Below are 22,421 nucleotides of genomic sequence, written 5' to 3'. Positions count from 1 at the left end.
CTTTGTTTATTTATTTTCGGCCAATGATTAGGTTTGCCGCTGAAATTTATGGATTTCTATTATCTATGTAACAAACATTTAAATCTGTATGAAAATTTGTCCACACGAACTGTAATTACATACAAATTTAATTTAGTTTTTTTATGTAACACGGCATATAGCCTGTCCCGACTCGATGGCTTTGGGCTTAGTCAAGATGCCTCAACAGTAGTGTATGTAGAAAGTCGAAAACTAAAAAAAGGCATCTTGACTAGGCCCCCTGGACATTTATTTTTTCTTTCAATATTATAAATTGTTCCTATACAAGGTTATACAGTTATACAGAATTAGTTATTAAAGGTTAAGTTTTCTTGTTTTGTTTACATATAATATTTTTGTTTAATTTTTATAATAATAAGGAGTATAAAATAAAAGTAATAAGGGTAAAAGAACTTTTGAGATCGGTCCGCTAGTTTTCGTGTTTACTCATTCCCTTTTATAATATTAGTAAAGAATTTACAAAACCAATATCACCTGCGACGTTGATCCATGTAAAAATATTATAAATAAAACTTTTGGTAAACAATTTATTAAAACAGTAACAATTATCAAAAACATAAAAAATAAACCATCTACAAATATAAAACAATAAAAAATAAAAAAATAGTAACTAATATTATCGAATATAACAACACAAACATAGCATCAACATCATTTCTTATCAATCTTATCGTATTACTTTTTTTTCTTATCGCCCTTTGCTGGTCGCTTTGTGGGTTTATATGGCCCTAGTTCTAATCGCACCAGTAACCCACGCCACCAAGCTTGAATTGCCAAAGCTGCGTTTGTCATCTTCTCTCTGTATAAGCGATCAGCTTCACGCTTGTCCTTAAAGGCTATCCAGTTGTTCAGTTCCTCCTCTCGGACCTTCAGCTGTAAGATTTGATAAGTATATTAAAAGTATTAAATATGGTCAGGAAAAGAAAAGATACATGTCTTGTTTATGGATCTTTTATAAGTTTTCCGGAAAATAGAAAAGTTTCTCTTTTCAAAACAGAAAATTAGGTAAAATTAAGAAATAGAGGAAAAAGGTGTTAGTTGGATTTCTAGTCCTAATTTTTCTTTCGCAATTTTGTTTATTCACGTTGGAAGTCAAACCATGATCAGTATCATGACATTCCCTGGTGTTTATTTTCGGCCAATGCCACTGACATTTATGGATTTTTAATAAAATAAAAATAATATATGTTTATTATGGAATAAAAGGTATACAGGTATCACTTATTCCACGTCATTAAATTTGAATCGGTAGACATCCCTACTCATCGAAAAAGAAGACAGAGGGTGTGGGCCGAGAGAAAAATCCGAAGTAAAAAACTCTCGGTACTCTTTTAAAATAGCAAATCATCATACAAAATGACTATGGCAAACAACACTTATTTTAAAACAAATATCGCAAATAAATTAGAAGTAGCCTGTCTAGCACTAGTCTCAGGCCCTTTTAACAAATAGATAATCGTTAACTTTACAGTAAGCCTTTTTACACAGCTTTTATCTATGTAACATACGGCAGAGATAGGCTCTCTGCTTTGTATGGCTGGACATTTATTTTTTCTTTCAATATTAACTATGTTGTACCTTTTCCTCAAGCGCATATCTCCTTTCTTCTGTTGTTTCATACTTATTCTTCGTCCTTTGTATCTTTAAATCCATTTTCTCCATGTCTTTTTCATACTTTGCCATCAAGTGTTCTACTTTTTCTAAAATTTCCTAAAATCCAAGTTCTAATAAAAAAAGGGAATATCCCGCTTTTTAAATTTAATGATGGTATTTGGAAAGGTGTATTTTGTTGCTTTTATGTTTACGTCTGGACTTTAGATAATGATAAAAAGGATACTTGAGTGTAGGTTGTAAATAAATCAGGACATAATTAGTATAGAATAAGTAGGGCATACTTAACACAAGTCTTCCAAAGAATTGATTTTTTTTACATTTAAAACTTTTTTTGTAGAAGCGCTTACATTGATAAGAATGTTGATAAGCAGTTCAACCTCGCTGTGAACTCTGTGTTCTTGTTCTATTTTTTGCTTGTAGAAGTCAATATTTTTAGCATGAGGCGTGTCCTTGAGTGTTATTCTTTGAGAATTCTGTTCGCAACGAGCGTTTTGCCAATTGCCTATGTATCGGCAACGAATTTCAACATTCAGTGCTGCATCCTGTAAAATAACAAATGAAGGAATGGCTAATTATATTTGGTTTTATTTATTTATTGTCTATTACACTTTATATATCTAGTATTTACAATATTACTAACCTACGTAGTAATAATAATAATTTCAAATGATTAAATAGAAAATTAAAGCAAATTTAAAAAAAATTGGTCCCTGTATACGTTAAACGATGGCAGCATTTCCTTGCTGTATTGCGATTAGGGTTGCCATTTTTTTTTCAGCCAAATTATTAAATAGGCAATATTTTGGGACAAATAAAAGACAAAAACAAAATTACAATATTCGGGCTATTTCCGATTATTAGGAATTCTTCATAAGAGCCATATTTATTTCTTTCTATTTTCAAAAGTTACATTTTTTTAGTTAGGGAGATGAAATAGCTTCTTGGAAATTGTAATAGTTTAATTGAGATTTAAAAGTTTGAGAATAAAAAAATAATATGCTCGCCAAAAATTGGAGAGAATATTATTTTCTGAAAAATCATGACGTGACAATAGATAGCCAGTAAAATTATTATTAGCCTGTAGAAAAGTAGAAAATCGTTTTTTAGTGATTCGTTTGCGTCAGCAATTAATTCTTAAAGATATAATATAAAACGGAGCACGGTTCGAATAAAGGACTGAGTAAGTCGCCGGGGCATTTTAAACTAAGTCTAAAATACGGGCCGGGTAAGTAGTACACCTACCAGGCGCTAATTTAAATCATTAATTAGTGCCTGTGCACTCGAACCCTACGGTCCAAGAGTCTCTACTCCAAGGGAACAAAATCAGTTAGAGGAAAGAAATACAAGCGATTAGAGCCGCTTATTTTTAGATTTCGTATTTATTACCTACTTGTATAAGAAAAACAAGTAATATTTAAAGCGAAGTTTAGACAAAAGCTAATGTTCGTAAAAATTGCGTAATAAAGAAAAATCTACGTTGTAGCAATTATTTATATTTCGGCAATAGAACACTGAGAGGTTTCTGGAAAATTCACTTGTTTATATACAAACCCAGAAATAAAATAAATATACCTGAACTCTATTTTTAAGGTTCTCTACAGTCATATTGCAGTCGTATGTAACAGATTTTATATGGTTCCTTTGTTGCCGCAACTGGCGCTGTGTCTCACGGCGTAACCTGCAAAAATAAATAAGTTTTTTTTTAATTTCTTTATTTTACAAAAAAATATAATACATAATAAGTTACATTTGAAAACCGCTGTGGTTTGTATTAATGTAACCAAAGCAGTCTTGTTTAGGAGATATATGAGATCGTTATACTATCACATAACCCCTAATACTAAACTTATAGGTAGTTTAAAGATTTAGAATCTGATCTGGGTGGATCATAGTTTAGACAGTGAGCAGTGTTGGAGTAATCGCTGTCTCGGTCTCTCATCCATGATGTTGTTGGGTCGATCCCTGGCTGTGTACCAATGGACTTTCTGTCCATGTGCGAATTTAATATTTGCTCGTACGGTGATGGAAAACATCGTAAAGAAACCGGCATGCCTTATACCCAAAAACTCGATGGCGAGTGTCAGGCAGAGAAGGCCAATCACTTACTTGTCTATTAAAAAAAATAAGTGTACACGAAACAGATACAGAAATCTGAAGTCCAGATCTAGAATCTTGTAGCGCCATTGGTGTTGGTGTTTGAGTGTTGTTCCCACGAGAATGTAAGTGCGTGCCCCTATTTTACCATGCCTCCTGCTGATAGAGGACAAATATTTGTTTTTAATTAATTTTATTATTATTCATTACTTAAGATGTAACGGTTGGAACTCCTCACAAACATTATGTAAAACAAAAAACTTGGCGATTAAAAAGAGTGGCGGAGAGTTTATTGCAGTTCTTCTCTTCCGTTCTACGACCTTGATTGATAACTGGCAGTAAATGTAAAATTAGAAGGCTATTTTGACGATCATAAGTGTACAATGTGTTACCTGTAAACATGGATTTTGATTTGATTTGCTTAAGACAAGATGTGACGTATATAATCTATATACATAAAAATGAAACCCGTTTTCCGTTGTCACGACATAACATGAAAACGGCTTGACCGATTTGTCTGATTTTTTTTATTTAATATACCTTGAAGTACGAAGATGGTTCTTACGGAGAAATATTAAAAAAAAATGAGTGAAAAAGTCTAAAAACAACACTTTTCTATATTCCCATACAAAATATTCGTAATAATACTTAAAAGTCAATTTGAACTTTAATACTATGGTATTAAAGTTCATAAAGTTCAAGTGTTAGTGGAGGGGTTCCGGGAAGGTAAATTTTTATTTTTTGACATAATGTATTTGTTGTCTTATCATTTTTCTTTTTTTTATCTTACTAGCTAGACCGGTGTCCCGAATAGCAGAATAAGTATTTTAAACAAATAAAGAATCGACTGTTAGGCGGTACGATGTTCGCCAGGCCAGCTAGTAAATAATAATAACAGGTAAAACATATCTGTCGACGTCAGAAGGCGAACATCGTTATTTCATGTGCCCACAGCTAGGACTAACCTTCTGAAAAGGGCACATATAATCATATCCGTGTATAAATTTAGTTAACGAATTACATAGGTTAACAGACCTTCATTCTCCGTTGAGTGAACAAAAGTTCTATTATTTGTTAGTGGCTAGTGCTTAGAGTAGTTAGTTTTTTTCATAATGTAATTTTGTTTTTCCGAATCATTAATTTGTTATTTGTTTCGTCTGTAAATGTTAGTCACTTGTTGTAGACTCTTGTCAATTTAGGGTCACCTGTTAATTCAGGCCAGATTGCATGAACAGATTGTGTCGATTTTATTTAGAAGTACGAAAAAATTGTCATAGAATACTCTTTTAAATTTATTTTATGGCATTAAGATCTTACAATTTGTTCTTCGCTTCGTCTTCTATAAGCACTTGAGAGTGCTGGCGTTTGTGTGTGACCGTAGTGACATAGTCTGAGAGTGCGTAGAATCGGCGATGTCTTGCAAGATCCAAGTATGTTTCCGATAGAACATAGACAAGGAGCTTTCTGTAAAACCAAAACTAGGATGCAATTAATACTACATCAGAAAAAAGGGGAAGTAAAAATGATAAAAGTCAGTTTAAGTATGTTTTATAACATACCTCGAGTATTTTTTAAATTGTGATAAATATATAGAGAATAGACAAAAAGTTAATATAGACATTTATTAGTATTAAACTCTGTGGTTAATTATAATCGTGCTCGTGATATCGCTTTATATACAACGTAAAGGAAAAATCACAATATTTGTAACCACCAGGGGTGCACAAATAAATTAAATATAAGATCTTTACGTTTAAAACGCAATACATGCGCAAATGAAAACAATAATAACCAAAATTAGAACTTGCCTATCATTATCCAACTTTTCCAACTTATAATCCAAACAGTCAAGTTTCTTAGTGTCGATACCTTCCAATTCGTCGCACAATTTCTTCTTTTCAACGCCATACTTATCGGCGAGCAACTTCTGCATTTCAACCATTGTTTTTGTTAAACGAATTTCTGTGTTACATTGCTCTGAAAATCACAGATTAAACATCTACATCGGTAATATAGATTGTTATTCATCTAAACTTCTGAACTGAAGAATCTGTGGAGGGAGGATGTTTACTCCAAACTAAAGGAACAGGCTTCGGAAATGGGAATAGTCGAGAACTTGTATATATCCAGATTTCATTGTATAAAGACACCAACTTACTAATTGGTAACAAGATTGTAGAATGTGTATGTCCCTACAAAAGACTAGAAAACATATCATATATTTGAATATTATTAGAACACTACTTAATTTTGATGAATGGTTGTTTGAGTTTGAAAGATAATTAAAAACAAAAGAAAATTTTAATTTGCTGTTACAGCAAAATCAGTATTCCGTGTGCAAGTATGTATGCGCATTACGCATAATTGAATATCTTAATAATATGGAAGTGGAGTGCCCACCGGAGTGGGCTTTCCCGCTACTAGCGCAAGGGCCGCCGCGGTGTTAACCGCCCGAAGGACAGGACGAATGCTCACTGGAGTGAGCGAAGTGCGAAGTTAAGGACCCCGTCTTCACCGGTGAAGGCGGTTTTTTTTATTTGTTGCCCAGCTCGAGAACTAGTTTTATATATCTTTAGCGGCCGGAATAACCTCGATAGCGCGTTTCAGGATAAAAAAACCGTTAAACGTCACGTAACGTCATCGCAATGATTTGTAAGCATTGTAGATGTCGCTACATTTAACACCCATGATACTTAGGTAGGTGGGCAGGTTCAACTTCAAAAGCGAGCAACTCAGGGGTTTAATCAAGATGCCATAACAGTAGTATGTAGAAAGTCGAAAACTAAATTCGTAAGAAAATTTGTCGACGCCAACTGTCATTTTCATACAAATTAAATTTTTGACTTTCTACATACTACTGTTATGGCATCTTGACTAAAACCCCAGGACTGCTAGGATTTAAAAGTCTGGTATGGCAGCAACGCGAGTGTTGAGTTTTCACATACTAAATTAACATCCGATTCGAAACGTTATACCGTTCGTTGGTCCCGGGGTGTGCATTGCTTCTTAGTAGGTATCTTTATGCTTAACATTATTTCACCGAACCAGAACCGTGACATTGGGGAAAAGGAAACAATAGGCACAGTATTTCCCTTTCGTCACTGTAGAATGATAACCTTATATTATGTCAAAAAAGTAAAAACCATTTATTTTTTATTCTAGACTCTTATGTCACTTAACTGGTATTATCATGAACTAAAACTATGGACACATAATAATACACAGCATTGACGAAATGAAATTTTTTTTCGTTTCCTGTAATGTTTAGTTTTCCGCAATTTATAAGCACTCACCCAGTATGCGGATTTGTGTAATACAGTCTTCTAAAGCCGTGGCAAAGAGCGATGCCTTGAAGTACGGTAGGCTAAAATAAAATAATTATTTACAACAGAAATTATATAATAAATATTATTTGTTGATAGCATCTTACCTGAACTTGTCATAATACACTTCCTTCATATCATCGAAGCTCTGTAAGATTAATTATCTATGTAGTAATCTAAACTAATATTATAAAGAGGAAACATTTGTGTTTTTGTATGTGTGTTTGTAATGTTTTCACACAAAAACTACTGGACCGATTTCAAAAATTCTTTCTAAAAATAAATCTCTTTAATATTTTAGAAAAAAGGATTGAATTTTGAATTTTTGTTTTTATTTTTAACAATTTATAATAATCGAGTTAAAAATTTCTGGACTGGTTACAATTTTTTTTTACATCACCTACTTGAAATCAAGGATTTCCACAAGATCGGTATCTACGCGAGTGAAACTGCAGGGCATTGCTAGTTGGTCTTTTAAAGACAAATCGGAACAAGCAGGACCTGGAGCCTTGAAAAATGTGTCTTACGTGTCTTAAATCAAAGTCAACGCAGAAATTATTCAAATATAGTGAAAAGCTTTGTAAATTTTTTCTCTCCAACGTCTTGTAAAGTGGTGTACCATGTCACTTACAAGAAAATATGTAGTTGGTGTTTGAAAAGCAACAGTTCATTTTAAAATTAGAGAGTTATTTGGTATCCATGACTTCTTTAGGCGCATGAGGGCAATTTTTGTACGGATGAAACGTCGCGAAGATGTGCAGCGTCGAAGAAAAGGGAGAGAGCGATTGAGCATGATTGAGAGAGTGAGATTCTATTTTTAAAATCGTAAAGAGCGTTTATGAAATATTAGTATCTTATGCCAAATAGTTTATTGAAATCTCAAATGTCGAATTATAAATTAAAATGCCACGTGTTTTTATTATCGAAGATATACATTTAGAAAAAATATACCTATATTCGACACTTTTCATATTTTAATGACAATTAAATTCCTAACATATCTTCCTTTTTCCCTCCCTCTAAGTCTTGAAAATCTAAATCTTCAGATTTGTATAAATATGAACAAGACTTAAAAATTAGTTTGCCAAATAAGTTTTATTTTTGACATGTGTACTTTGTACGCACGCACTATTTTTACCTAAAATATTAAATGTTTTTATTTATTTGACTTTATTAATGAGAGAGGTGAAAAGACGAGATGCGACGACGGGCGGTCCTTTTTAGTATATATAAAAAGAGAACGATAAACAAGAATAATGTTGGGCCAGGAAGAGATCGCTCGAAAGCGATAAGGCCGTTAAGTTGCCCTCCTTTTCATTTAATTATGTTAATTGTATTATGTTTGTCCAACGAAGTGTTAATAAATAAATGTTGCTCACATTATTGTTCGAATCTATTGGTTGATTTAAAGATTTGCAAAATTGTTGTAATAATCTCTCTATTAAAAATTGAAGATTCCAATTAAGAAGAGCTCTCTTTATTTCAAACAAAAAGTAGGTCACCATACCTCTTACCTTAGAGCTTTCTCTCGAAGATATATCGCTTGCTCTCCCCCAAGATGTACTATTTATTGTTATACTAGATGTTATATTCAACATACCGATAAAAATCTCAAAAATAAATTAAAAACGTGTAATAAAACTGTAAATAAATATATAAAGTATGTATAAATCTCAAAAAAATATTTTTTGACCAATCAATGTCAACATTTGACGTTTAATTTATAATACAAAAAGTTTTCTAACTTTCCATGAATTTCATTTAGTTTGTAAAACGCAGCAAAAATTTGGATGTCTGTGGAATAGAATTTAATTTGGTTTTCCGTAAAAAGGTAAAAACTTTACTGCGCTACCACAAAACCAGAAATGTTTTATTTATTATTTTGATAAATACATTTAAGATTATAGAATAAGCAGATTTAAACTGACTTTGATGCGTGTTATGCAAATAATATATTAATATCTTAAATATTTTTTAAAGATTCTGATATTATGTAAGACGTAGGAATATTATTTATATGAAATAAATTAGTCATATACTCATTTCTTTTTATTTCGGTCATATTCACTATTCAATTGTTTATAACAAGGTATAATACACAGCGCCTATATTAATCTTAAATATTTAAGATTTAATTAGAATCCTATGTATAAAAATCAGTACATATATACATTTCATTACTCCTCTGTAACTGTTAATATTTACAAATTCAAAATATTCCTTAACAAAAGACAGAATTATTTATAATACTTCAATTGAGATATTGCAACACGTCTATATATTTAAATAGTTAGTTAACAATAACCAATGTTTAATAAATAAATACTTTACATTTGAAAATCTCGTGAATTTTTAACTCACTGATGTCTATTGTATAGATGAGAGAAAGTAAACAAAAGAATGAAAATAGAAAAGTAAGAAGAATACATCAGCGAATTCAACTAAATCATGAATATAATACTCAAATTTATAATATTAAATAAGACTTTCATCATATAGATGCTTAAAATAACGTTTAAATAAGAATTTATGGGCGATCCTTCGATATAAAACAGCTCTTTTAATTTTTCGCGCCTAAATGGAACAGTAGAAATTAGGGGCAGGACAAACAATTAGGGCACACCCATAGACATAATATTCTACGAGACAATTGTCATTTACGTACGGCATGTGTCAAAATATATTAAAATAATAAATACTGGCCACAAATAAACCTTGTTTGGATGTTTCAGTATTATTAATTTAAAAGTAAATTTCTTCTAGTCATTTTGACATTGACACATGCTTATGACATTACGTCGTCGTGTGTTGACCCTGTTCGGTGTTGTGTGTGTAATTGAGCTCAAGTTAAATGCGAGCTCGTCGAACCGCCATCACTTGCTTGAAGATGGCTGTCCGCGTTCTGAAAGTTATGAAAAAAATGATTTATTTCTTCATTCGGCATAATTACGATGACATCTAAACGTATTATTAAAACCGGTGTTGCGCTTAGATTAAAATAGAACACAGAGGGGCATTTTAAAACCTGATTCAATGTTTAAAAGAATTATAATACACTTACTGTACTTCCGCAGTGCCTCTTCTCTCTCCTGCGAGTCGAAATACCATAGCGTGATAGCATATCTGAAAATAAAACGAAGGAAGATAAAACAGACCGTCCGTTTCGAATTAACTTCATTTATAAATATCCAGATGGTTTTTTTTTAATTTTTTTTTTAATGGATCTGGCACGGTTTGTGCAGTAGCCAGCGTCAAGTATGAGATTTTTATCATTCGTGCTTTTTGCCTCAGAAATTCGATCATGTCCTCCATGTACGGTTGTACCACTCGCACAACTCGAGGGTTGTGCGGTACCACTGGCCTGGTACCGCACAACCCTCCCAAAGGCCGAGAACAAATTTAAATTAAATTAAAACTTGCCCTCGAACCGGGAATCGAACCCGGTACCCCTCACCTAGCTGCCACTTAATAAGACCGCTAGGCTAATCCAGATGGTTGAGAATGTAAAACGAAATACGAAGCCATAGTTCATTCCGTTCGATTGTGATTGGTCAACCCCTTCTCTAGTCTATTACGCATTCACACGCGACAAGAAACGTCATGTTATTTCCTCCGTTTGACCAATCAAATCGACCAACGTTTCGTTTTTACATTCTCACCAGTCAGTACTTTTACGCTAATCGCCTCAAAAACTTTTCGTTAAAAATAGTATAATGTAATCTGTGTAAAACCATTTGACTTTCTAAAAAAAAAATCAATCTAAAAGATGCTTTGTATCATTTAAAAGCTCGGAAAGCGCTAAAATTTAGGGCTACTTGATAACTTTTTGTCAAAAATGAATAAGGAAAAAATTTTTCTCTAGACTATATGAAGCATAGATTTTTTTTATTATATGGAATTTAAAGAAACACGTCAAAATACGCTTCTGTTTTACAGTTCGTGTTTACTCTTAAGCTATGACTTGATGTACATAAAAAAGTGCGTGCGTACAAAGTACACATGTCAGAAGTGAAACTTCTGTGTAAATTAATTATTACTAAGGTAAAAGCCCCAATAGATGATCATGTACCGGTATATGATCACGCCATGTATATATATTGCTTACACACTGTACACGTACTAATGATAATATAAATAAATAAAATAATCTGCGATTAGTGCACAAGACGTTATGCAATAGAATTGCCATCTAAAGTTATAATATGTAACTACCTACTAAACGTATACATCAACCAATAGCGTGTATTTTTTCTCGATCTCCCTTACTCTCTCTCTCTCTCAATCTTTCTCACTATAGCTCTCTCCCACCTCTCGCCCCATGGCACTGTGAGTGATGCAACGTTCGCTCTATCTCACTTTCACTCTCTCTCGATCTTTCTCACTTGCTTGCTCCCTACTCTCGCTCCATGGCTATTTGCTTAATGCGTTCACCCTTTCTAACTCTCTCTCAATCGCTCTCTCCCTTTTCTTCGACAAAAACGCTGCACATTTTCGTGACGCTCATATTATTATAGTTGCGTTTCATCCGTAAAAATTTTACCCTAATGCGCCTAAAGAAGTTTCACTTCAAAAATAACTAAAATTTTTCAGAAGGTTTACTGATTTCTTTACCAAGATTGCTCACTTTTATCAAAAGAATTTCTAGGTCCAAGTTAAACCGACTTGGTTAAATACCAAAACATATGTGTAATTTTTGGAAGCACTTAAACAAACAGCCTATATATGTAATTATTGTGAATGTGGTAATGTTGTGTCGTCGTATATATCCACGTTTTCAGCAGCAAGATAATTACCTAGTTGCGTAGGCCGGTTGCACTTCGTGTGGATTCCGCCTGTCTGACCAGAAAAACAGCATTCTATCGAATATCGGCGCTATGTCCGCCACTTGATTTGTACCTTCAGGAAATACCCTGCAAAATATATAACGTTCACAAAAAATCGAATTCTTCATGTCTATGATTACATCATACTCTGTAGTCTTGCATTTTGGACAACAAACAACTTGCTCTTGGCCAAGTGCTTGTGACTTGTGTCTGAGAGCTTAAATAAAATAAATTTCTAAAACGATTGTTAGTAAATAATAATCTCGAAAAAAAAATCACGGCCCATCAAAACAAGACCGTCTATGTATCTATTGTATATATCTGTATTCATATGGTAATTTAGAAAAAATATATATACCTAAGCAAACCCCCGCATCGCTTAACGTCCCAGTCGAGATTCAGATAGTATATGGCAGTGATGCAGCGGCCATCTTTGTTTGGATTATCCACGTGCTTCACGTAATGGCTGCCCGAGCCGGGGTAACATGCCACCATTGCCTGAAAAGAAATTATAAGTGTTGAAATGAATTTCCTTTGATACGCTTGAAATTTCTGTAAACATTGTCTAACAAAGAATGCTTAACATTGTCTTTATAACTTTACTAGCTGACCCGGCAAACATCGTTTTGCCATGTATATTATTTCTAGGAAACATTTTTTAAGTTCAATAAAAATAAAGACTATCAATAATAAAAAATAGGGGTTGATCGTAGAGGGGTCAAAATTAAGAGTTGTTTGTATTTTTGTTTGATGCATCATAAAAAAATTGAAAATTAAAATTTCGTCCAAAAAATAAAATATTAGGGGTGGTGGGTGGACACTTAGGGTATGAAAAATAGATAGTAGCCGATTCTCAGACCTACTGAATATGCATATAAAATTTGATAAAAATCGGTCAAGCCGTTTCGACTTTCGGAGGAGTATGGTAACTAACATTGTGTCACGAGGATTTTATATACATAATCAGTTAAATTATTGAATAATTTTTATTGCTTTTTTCCTTTTGTAAATGTTGGAACCTTTTATAAATACTATGTATGCTAGTATAGTTGTTTTTTATTCTATATACATACTATATCGTCTGATGTGTGATGGTGTGACAGTGAGGGTGTGTATGTGGGGTGTGTTAAATATAATTAGACATTTGCATGCTAGTTTAATATGGCTGATGACGCGGGTTTTTATCATCTATCATAATATCGACCATTTCCAAGGCAAATAACGGATTTATTTATTTAAATGAAACACTTTAAACATAACATATTATCTGATATGATTCAACAACGCTTTCAACATAGAAATGTGTCTATAATTGATTATAAAATATAAGGGAAATCCCAGCAAACCTACATAACAAACTAGTTGAAGGACCTGATGTAATTGTCTCTGACTCATTGAACATTTTCCTCATTCGCTATTGCAAGCATTCATGTTTACATTTTGCACTGTAGTTAGGTGCAACCTTTCAAATCTTTAAGGAAAGACAAATATAAAAATATCGATTCTGAAGGTAACCAAGAGTATTTTTTATGGGACATTAAAAATACTAAACAGATAATTATATGACGCAACTTAGTTATAAAATACACCATTACACTTTGACAAATTAGAAGGCCATTTCAATATTTGACGCATGTGAAATGAGGTCAAGTAAACGCATTGAGCGCGAGCGCATTTTCAAGTGCAATGCCAAATGCATTGACCCACAACAGAGAGAACTCAGCTGACATGATTTTATTATTTCCGGGCTACTTGTTGGATGGAAAATTTTACATTTATACATGTAGCTTTTGGCAACTTCGTTTTTGTCTAGACTTCTTTAAGAGATAATGATCATATTTAGATCAGGTTACAGAAAAGCTCTTCCTATCTATTGTATACGGAACACCATTTCTTTTAAGTTTATCGTTCATATAGACCGACACACGCGACTCATCGAGTTTTTATGAATCCCAATAATAAAATTATTACATTGTATAAAATTACTAAAAAAAAAATATATTATTTCCCTAATAATTGTAGTACGAATGAACTTTTACGAAAATATATAGAAAATTTGCCATATTTATATACAATAATTTAGTTAGCTACATTCATATTTCAGTAGAAATGATTTGTAAAACTAAAATTACTTAAATGTTCTTGTAATAATCTTAAACTATTTATTGTTCTTTTTTTAAATCCATTTATTTAAAAAAATCAACACTGCATCATTCGAATAATCAATAAACTCGTCTAGTTATTGCTATTTTATCATTAATATGAAACAATAACATAATTATACGTGTCCGAGGTTTTTGCCCTTCGCCGGTTATTAATAGCTACTAATGATATCAGCTGTGTAGATCAACTCAGCAAATATTACTTTTTTTCATATCTGCCAATATGCAAAATTTGGGAACATCTTGATATTGAATTCAGATCGCCATCGCTATTGTAAGTTACAGAATACCGACAAATGGCACTGTCATTCAAACCACCGTAGGTTTGGCTCTAGGTTTCTGTTTATTGAAACACCATTTAAACATATTAATGAAGCCAGGGCAAAAACATAAACACGAAAAAAAAGAGAGATAATACTGCCTTGTTCAATAGTTAATTATTGCAATAAACTGCACATTTTTAAACCGGTGATTTAAAAGCAATTTGAAAGCTTTATCCACGTGTGAAATCCCTATTAAACACAATGACTGTTTTATAAATAGAAATCAAAACGTATAAGTGTAAACGATTTTACATAGGTTTGTAAACAAAACGTGGTCTCGTAGCCATGCTACAACGCGGTAATGTTTACACAGCCCCCTCACGCCGACCCCGCGAGAGCCGCCATGCCGCTGATCACGTACGCCGTAGAATTCAATGCGCATGCGCCCACTAGGGACGTAACGTTTATAACTAATCGATTTTTGACAGCTGAAACGATTATTTAACAATGAATTTATGTTTCCCTTACGTCCTCCATAGTGTATGCGACCTATTATATCAAACTACACAATATATATTTATAATGTTGATTTTACGTAACTAAACGCATCGAAAACAGATAAAGTTTTATCGATTTTTCTTTGCTTTGCTAATCGAATTCTACTTTATCTTCGATACATCGTCAAATACACGTTAAGCAGGCAATATTCTTCTAATCCCCTAGGATAATATCGTTCTCAAGAATATAACAGAATATTATAAGTTCAACAGTTTTTAGTATTTGCGTACTTTGGGTATTGTTAGACGCTTAAAGTTAGTCACCTACCTAATTTAAATTAAACTGAGCGTTTCTGAACGAAAATGACAAAATAAATATGTAATTTATATTATTTGCTTTGTAAGACCACATCTCTTCTGAGTTCTCATACTTTGCCAATTATATACTTTAGCTTATTTAATTATAGTATTTATGCGATGACGTATTTGGCGGGATTTTGCTTAGGACATTACTGAAAGTGTCTCCTTTCGGAGGCCACGTCACATTTTGTGTCGCAGTGCCAGCGGGCTGAGATATGTGCAAGACATTTTTTTTAATAAATAAGAATTAGGACGATTTTGTACAGTACTTTGGAATTTATTAGACCTAATTGTTTATTATCAAACTACAATTCTAAGCCTGCGATATCCGCACTTGGCACTGATAACGAATCGCAAATAGAAATAGTCTTAACGCGAAATTTTCATAGTTGTAGCGCCCGTCAAATATCAATTTGTATATACAAAGAACAGGTCGTTATTGGAGATAAAGAAAACAGCATTTACCTAGACTAGAATTATTAAAATAATCAAAAAATATACGGTTTTGAAATTTGCTTGGTATAATAACAGAATTTAATAAGTAGTTTTAAATATAAGGAGCTGTTGTCGTAGGTAATTAATAAGTAGCATATAACTAAATATTGGGAGTGAGAACGAATATCGTCGTTTGCAATTCTTGAAACACTCGACAGTAGGAACGCCTAATTTAATAATAGATGAATATGAGTCAGTCATTTATAACGAAGGTTTTTCTTAGCCATACAACAGGGCATCGAAATCGTTGGTTACCTCCAGTTAATTCTGCCTTGAGGAACAGCTACCTTTACTACCACTAAACTATTGAAAGTATCATATGCTTCGTTATATGTGAATCGTATTTTATTTAAAATAATTTATTTACAAGAATGTGGTACAAAAATATTATGGTCTAAACTAAACTTCGCATATTCTGCCATACATAATAGCGAGCAAGTTTGTCAATTACAAAGCATTATACATCATATCATAGTCAATACTTATAATATTTTATCACATTATTAAAATATATTTTTACATTATCAAATTAATATTAAATATAATGTTTCACGTGTTCCATGTATAGGAAGTTAAATACACATTGTATATAATGTAAAAATCAAAATACTACTAGTTCTTCATAGAACTAGTAGTATTTTGATTTTTACGTTTAAACGATGTAATCAAAGATTTATAATATTTAGCGACAGTTATACTAAGTTTAAACTTGGATAATGATTTCCCTAAGGGCAATAATCACGGTTTCCAATAAGAAATGTATGTGATTTTCTATGCTTGTATTATAAAGAGGTAAAGTTTGAGGTTGTAGGGTTATCTCTGGAATATATACTAAACCGTTTTTCGAACAAATAACGTAACTTATGCACGGCTATATATTACCCGAAAAATTAAAAGACTTTCGTAGATTTGTTAAGTCGGAAAAATAACGGAAACGTTTTTTTACAAACGCTGCCTTAATGATGAGAGATATATAATTAAGTTCTAGTTATAGTAATGCCTATAAAAAAGTCAAAGTTAAACTAATATATTATATAAAAATAAGTCATCCAATCAAGTAGTCTTATTGTAGTCAGCAATATAACTTTTCAGGTCTACTCTACAGGTCATGGCCGCCCAAAGCCGGGACGAATCCCTAGTATTTAATAAGTATAAGATAATACCTATATATATGTAATTGTTAAAATTGTTTTCGATCATATTCAGGGTATAATAATATTGTAATGGAGTACTACTAACTACACTGATCTCATCCTTAAGTCAAGTCTACAGTTTTCCTGTACATACTGCATACATAACACTACGGGTAACGCGCAAACGCAGAAGTCTTAATCTATGTCAATAAAGTATTAAGTAGCAACTTCTCACCTTCGTTCTTCCATTGATGATGTAGTTCCCCATCTTGCCATTATTAACCATTTTGTTCGCTTTGAGAATTATATTATCCACCTGAAATACATGAATAATACAATTAAAATATCAAAATTGTAATAAAATTATTAGTCCGTTTATATAAAAAACTTAACGGTTAAAAATCCCGCAATTCTTTTATTATAAACACCATCTTGCCAGAATGCGAAGGACAATATTGTCTATGGACGGGCCCAATGACGATGGTATTGGCAAATTTGAATGTGGAACATAAGGTCAAATTTCTAGTAGGTACCTACTTTCTAATGGCCGTTATTATTATGTACCCTCTATGCAAAACGTTTGCAAAACTCAACTTGGGTCATAAGAAACTGTCTTAGTGCGTGAAAATTTTCTTATCTAATAAGCGGAATTCACGAAATCGTTTTTATAATCAATCGGTAAGTTGACTGACTCTAAATGGATTCTCTGTTTTTATATTTTCTCTAACGAAGATAGAATATTAGAAAACACAGTTATTAAGGCCAATGACCTGCCATTTTATCCCCGATTGTTTATTTCTCTCCAATAGAGCCAATACTGCCGCTGGACTGGCCTCATAGAGAAAGGGCCTCTCCCTTTCTTTCTATCGGAGTGTCAAGAAATCTGGGAATACCAATGGGTCGTCGGCCCGTATGTCGCTGAAGAGCTGCTTATGCGAGCTCCACGTGGCCGTATGACGAGCAGTAGCGCAAGAATGTCGAAGGTGGCGTTCTCTTGCTTCGCCGAAGACTCGCTTGCGCCAGCGCAGTAAGTAAGTGAGTTGCTCTAGAGAACAGAGCAAAGTAGTACTAAATGATGATCTTCCCATGCCACATGGTGTTATTTGATGTCTATTAAACATTTTAAAGTTTATTTGTATATTTGATCTACGCATAGAACAGTAAACAAATACCAAACTGATGATTATTCAGTAATTTGAGATAAATGTACCGATATCAATAATGTCTGATAATACGGCGCCAGAGATTAGGTACGACGTTTGTCGATGGAATGTCTGTAGTACGATTCTACGAAATTGTATATTATGCTCTGTCATATGTTACTTGTACGTTAAACTTAGAATGACTCTAGCTTATATTGTTATCGGCCTTTGCGCCGAGTGTACGATGGCTATCTGATATGATTTTAATATCAAGTTAATTTTAAACGAAGTGCCAAAGCCTTTTTTTGAAATCCTTAATTTTTTTAACATGACAGGTCATACACTCCGATCATATCCCCAAGCAGGCGCTTGGATTGGAAAAAAAGCGGAAGCGTGGCCGTCCAAAGCAAACCTGGCGAGGTACTGTTGCAGCTGATGCAGAGAGAGAAAGACTTGGTGGCGAGGTGTAATATGAATCTCAAGATCGAACACGATGAAGGCTCACTGTGGGCTCCCTTTGCCTCATCCAGGGATCATAGAAGATTAAGTCCAGTCCATAAACCTTTTGGTTTAAAAATAATCTGACTTTTATTTATTTATAACTTTCTTGTGTTTCTGTTATTTTATATTGTAGCGAGGTAAATTTTAGTATTGCGCATAAAAAACTGTTTTGTACTCTCACGACCAAATATAAACACACACCATGTAGGTAGTTACAATGTCACACAGATACCCAAAACGCACCATAAGCGTTAATGCAATCAATGCTTAGTCTTATTATTCCATTGTGTACCACGAATCAAAGTTATCATGTAAGGGGTTTTAGCTGTAAGATTATAATTATATTAAAGGTAGTCTAATATCGGCCACCATAGTGATAGGGTCTAACATCGACCAACTTAGAATAAGAGTCTCATATCGACTATAAGTTAAGAAATACTAAGTGTAATTTACTTAATAAAGTTTTCCTTTTTAAAAAAACCTCTGAATACCGTCGCGATTTGACTAGGTCGTGATTTTATGCTGACCAAATATTTTGGAGATTTCGCCTAACCGCAACCACACAAATACCAGTGTCGTAATATTCTACAAAATATATGAATACTAAGTTATTTATTTATCTCTAACTACGTACTTATGGGATATAATAGTACTTATAAGATACGTTTAGTACGAATCACTTGAATAGATAATATTCTAAGATTTAGTTTGGACAATGTTACGATAAATGTGATTTTTTTTAAATAAAAATGTTAATATCCAGTAAAAAATTCAGTTAAAATCCAATTTGGTACATAGAAAAAGGGAAAACACCTTCTCTTCGTTCTTTCCCGGGCTTAGAACCCACACATTCATCTCCAATCAAAATCAGTCTTCTCACATTTATAATAAGCTTTTCGGTAAGTTCATAATTGCAATTAAGCCTTAATATTCATAAAATGTAAATCCATATAATTAATTAAATTTTGACAATTGTTTAAGACGCAAAATCATCTATTAAATTTTCATCTCAAAAAATTTATTTTCTAGAAATTTTGAAATTCAATTAATTTAAAGATTTTGTCTGTACCTAGGAGACCTGTTTCGCACGCCCTTTGTTGGAACGTGACAGACCTCACACATTTCGAATATAATATTTTATGCGAACGATTTCCTTAATTGAATCATTTTGCAAGCGTTTATAAATAACAAATGAATTTCTCTTATAGGCAGACACATTCAATGTTTGTATTAATTACTTGTTATAAGCAAATTGGTAGACTTGTCTGTAAGTCACCCAATCCAAAAATTAATACCTGTCGAAGCATGGCGGCTAAAACGCAATGCACCATGCATTTAAAACATAAAATTTTCTCCTAAAAATTGCTTACAGATTCTAAAACAGAAATTTGAGCCATTGAAAATAAGGCCTCAAATTCATAACTACATACTTTATTAATATTAAACATGCATTTTATTGTTGGTTATATTTCTTATTTGAGAATTTCCTTACTAAATACAAAAATAAATAAATTATGTTGTTGTTATACAAAATATATTATATTTTTATTTCAAGATAGTAGGAACTTTAAAAATAGCTTACTTGACTTATTAATTGTCCTATGTGATAACAGTGTTTCTCTTTGCCATCTATCCATGTTATCCTGTCGCTTCGAATGGTTTGAGCCTCTGTTCTGACAGGATTTGACACCAACTGACCTGCCTGTGAATATACAGATTATACCTACACAAAATTATAGCCAATTGTTCTAAAAATAAAATAAAAATTAATTTATTATTGTATCTTCAAGTCATTTGATTAGGAGACATCATGTTAAGCGAGATTATGCAGTGACTAGATAATTTGCCTCAGTGTAACATAAGGAGATTAATTTATAAAGCTATTACAGCAAATCTAAAATAACACAAGTTTTTGGTAATAATTCACATTACATACTGTGATTTAATAATATACTTTTAATATTTTAATGTGTAATTTTTTACAATATTTTTATGTAAAATTTGGCTACACATTTGGGCTGTAAATAAATAAATCAATTATGCATTTGCATTATGTCAATAATGCCATGCAATAGTGTATTTTTTTTAAATGCATAGAGATTCTATTGGAAGAGTTAATACATATACTGTTGAATATTCAAATGGAAACAGTAAATAATAAACATACCTGTGTGTGTATTTAAAAAAATAAAAAAAAATAAAATATATATGGGTATTATGGTGAGGAAGAGAAGAAAGTTTCTAAGATAAACATGTAATTAAGTTATGGACATAATAAAAAGCAACAGATGGTCATAAATCATAATTAAATATTTGAACCTTAAATTCCACTTACAGATTTTCTAATTACATATAGAATTCTATCAGTACTACAGGAAGTAAGGTGATATAATTAAGCAGATAACTTAATAATTTCACAGTCACGAAATCCTAATTAGGTAAGATATTGAGTTTCTAGTATAGAAAGAAAGTTTTCAATACAATTACCGGGTTGTTGAACAGATGGCGATAAGGATGCCCTTTGCACTATGTAATATTTATTGGAGTATTTTTATATGAATCATATGTGCAATAAGTGTAAATATTTTATATTAAAATAAAACATTATTAACTCATCTCACCTAACTATCAAATAATAACAAACACAAACACTACATATTACTATGATATATTTTCAGGTATTATGTATTAGTTTGATAGTAGGCATGTGCAAAACAAATGAAGAATTATCAAAATTTATCTATTTCAAGATGTACAATTTATTTATTTTTTTAATAGAAGAATTAAAGATAAAGATAAGAAAGTTTTAACACTTTTAAATACTTACTGTAAATATTCCTGATCTGTACATATCTAAAACTTCTTGTAGAACTAAAAGTCCTCTTTCTTTACCAAGAAAGTTGTTTAAAACACACACACCATACTGTGTCATGTCCCGTATCACCCTTTGACATATATCATAAGATGGGTCTGTTTGATCCATATAATAGCTATTCACCATATTGGAAAATGGTGCTGAGCTGCCTTTTAATGAAGCTTCTGGATACTCTTTAATTTTCGTTTGATGCTCTTGAGGTAGTTCAGGCATCTTTACATCATTCTTCACTGTAGACAACACATGTGCTGTTCCAGAAAACTCCACTGTGTTTAATTGTTGAGCTTTCTCACTTAAAATCTCTTGTTCTGATGAACCTTCATATGTTATGGCACTTACTTTTGGCAAGTCTTTATTTGTATACACTACACTTGAGATTACACTATTTTTTAAAACTTCTTTTCTACTAAGGGCTTCGTTTTTAATTTTTAAACAGTTAGAGTCACTTATATTGTCAAGACTAGATTCACTACCCTCAATTTTCAAACTTTTTCCAGTTGTCTTTTTCGTATGTCTACTTTCACTAGCCAACGTCTCTTCATTAGATTGGTCCTGTTTTTCTAATGTACTAATATTAAGATTCTCAGTTGTTCTTTTTAGATCTTCAGAACTGACAGGCGGAAATTCGGCTACTATGCCGTTTCGAGAGCCTTGTTTTTGCAACTTGGGTGCGCACTTACTTTTATGTCTCCGCCAGTCCTGTCGCTGATGTTCCGTATTACAATAATAAACGATTAAACAGCGAGCACATCTACGATGAGTTTGCTGTTTACAAACGGCGCAACAAGCCACTACGCCTGCTTGATTCATTCTGAATTTCTTATAATAATTTTACTATCTACGGACCGGCCCTTGAACAAAATGACAATTTGAAATTTTGAAACCTCGTGTCAAATTTTTTTCTTGAAAATTGACTTTATTGAAATGTCATAAGTTGACATAATATAATTGTATCAAAGACAACGAGTGAACTTTTTTTAGTCTAGATACTTGTCTTTACAGAGCAGGCGTGAAGCGCTGGCAATTATTTAAAATCAGGTTCATAAAAACAAAATATTTTGAATAATATTTTAGAAATCGTTCTACTAAACCAGGGTGTA

The 22,421-nt window shown here is 32.4% G+C and overlaps 2 protein-coding genes across 2 annotated transcripts; both read right to left on the bottom strand.

Moving 5' to 3' along the window:
- Positions 1 to 552: 552 nt before the first annotated feature.
- Positions 553 to 8,773, bottom strand: LOC125061069 (dynein regulatory complex protein 9-like). Its single transcript, XM_047666628.1, has 9 exons — positions 8,585 to 8,773; positions 7,178 to 7,218; positions 7,041 to 7,111; positions 5,556 to 5,724; positions 5,065 to 5,211; positions 3,226 to 3,331; positions 2,001 to 2,195; positions 1,618 to 1,749; positions 553 to 912 (listed from the first exon to the last, which is right to left on the bottom strand). The coding sequence occupies exons 1-9, from the start codon at positions 8,666 to 8,668 to the stop codon at positions 715 to 717; spliced, it is 1,143 nt and encodes a 380-aa protein (XP_047522584.1). The 5' UTR covers positions 8,669 to 8,773; the 3' UTR covers positions 553 to 714.
- A 333-nt stretch (positions 8,774 to 9,106) lies between these two features.
- LOC125051118 (egl nine homolog 1) lies at positions 9,107 to 22,190 on the bottom strand. The gene is made up of 7 exons (XM_047651282.1): positions 21,274 to 22,190; positions 20,029 to 20,148; positions 17,039 to 17,119; positions 12,252 to 12,391; positions 11,864 to 11,980; positions 10,132 to 10,193; positions 9,107 to 9,972 (listed from the first exon to the last, which is right to left on the bottom strand). Exons 1-7 carry the CDS (start codon positions 22,129 to 22,131, stop codon positions 9,944 to 9,946), a joined length of 1,407 nt encoding a protein of 468 aa, XP_047507238.1. The 5' UTR covers positions 22,132 to 22,190; the 3' UTR covers positions 9,107 to 9,943.
- Between the last annotated feature and the right edge of the window lie 231 nt (positions 22,191 to 22,421).

This window comes from Pieris napi, chromosome 1 (genome assembly GCF_905475465.1).
Source record: "Pieris napi chromosome 1, ilPieNapi1.2, whole genome shotgun sequence".
Classification (NCBI taxonomy): domain Eukaryota; kingdom Metazoa; phylum Arthropoda; class Insecta; order Lepidoptera; family Pieridae; genus Pieris; species Pieris napi.
Note: the sequence above shows the minus strand (reverse complement) of the source record. Positions and strands in the feature narration are given on the sequence as shown.

Coding starts and splice junctions, on each gene's coding strand:
- LOC125051118 (XM_047651282.1), bottom strand. CDS start 22,131: ATGAATCAAGCAGGCGTAGTGGCTTGTTGCGCCGTTTGTAAACAGCAA. Junction 17,120..20,028: donor TAGGACAATTAATAAGTCAA/GTAAGCTATTTT, acceptor CATGTATTTCAG/GTGGATAATATAATTCTCAA. Junction 12,392..17,038: donor TCATCAATGGAAGAACGAAG/GTGAGAAGTTGC, acceptor ATTTCTTTTCAG/GCAATGGTGGCATGTTACCC.
- LOC125061069 (XM_047666628.1), bottom strand. CDS start 8,668: ATGTTGAATATAACATCTAGTATAACAATAAATAGTACATCTTGGGGG. Junction 2,196..3,225: donor ACCTTAAAAATAGAGTTCAG/GTATATTTATTT, acceptor GTTATTTTACAG/GATGCAGCACTGAATGTTGA. Junction 913..1,617: donor GATATGCGCTTGAGGAAAAG/GTACAACATAGT, acceptor CAAATCTTACAG/CTGAAGGTCCGAGAGGAGGA.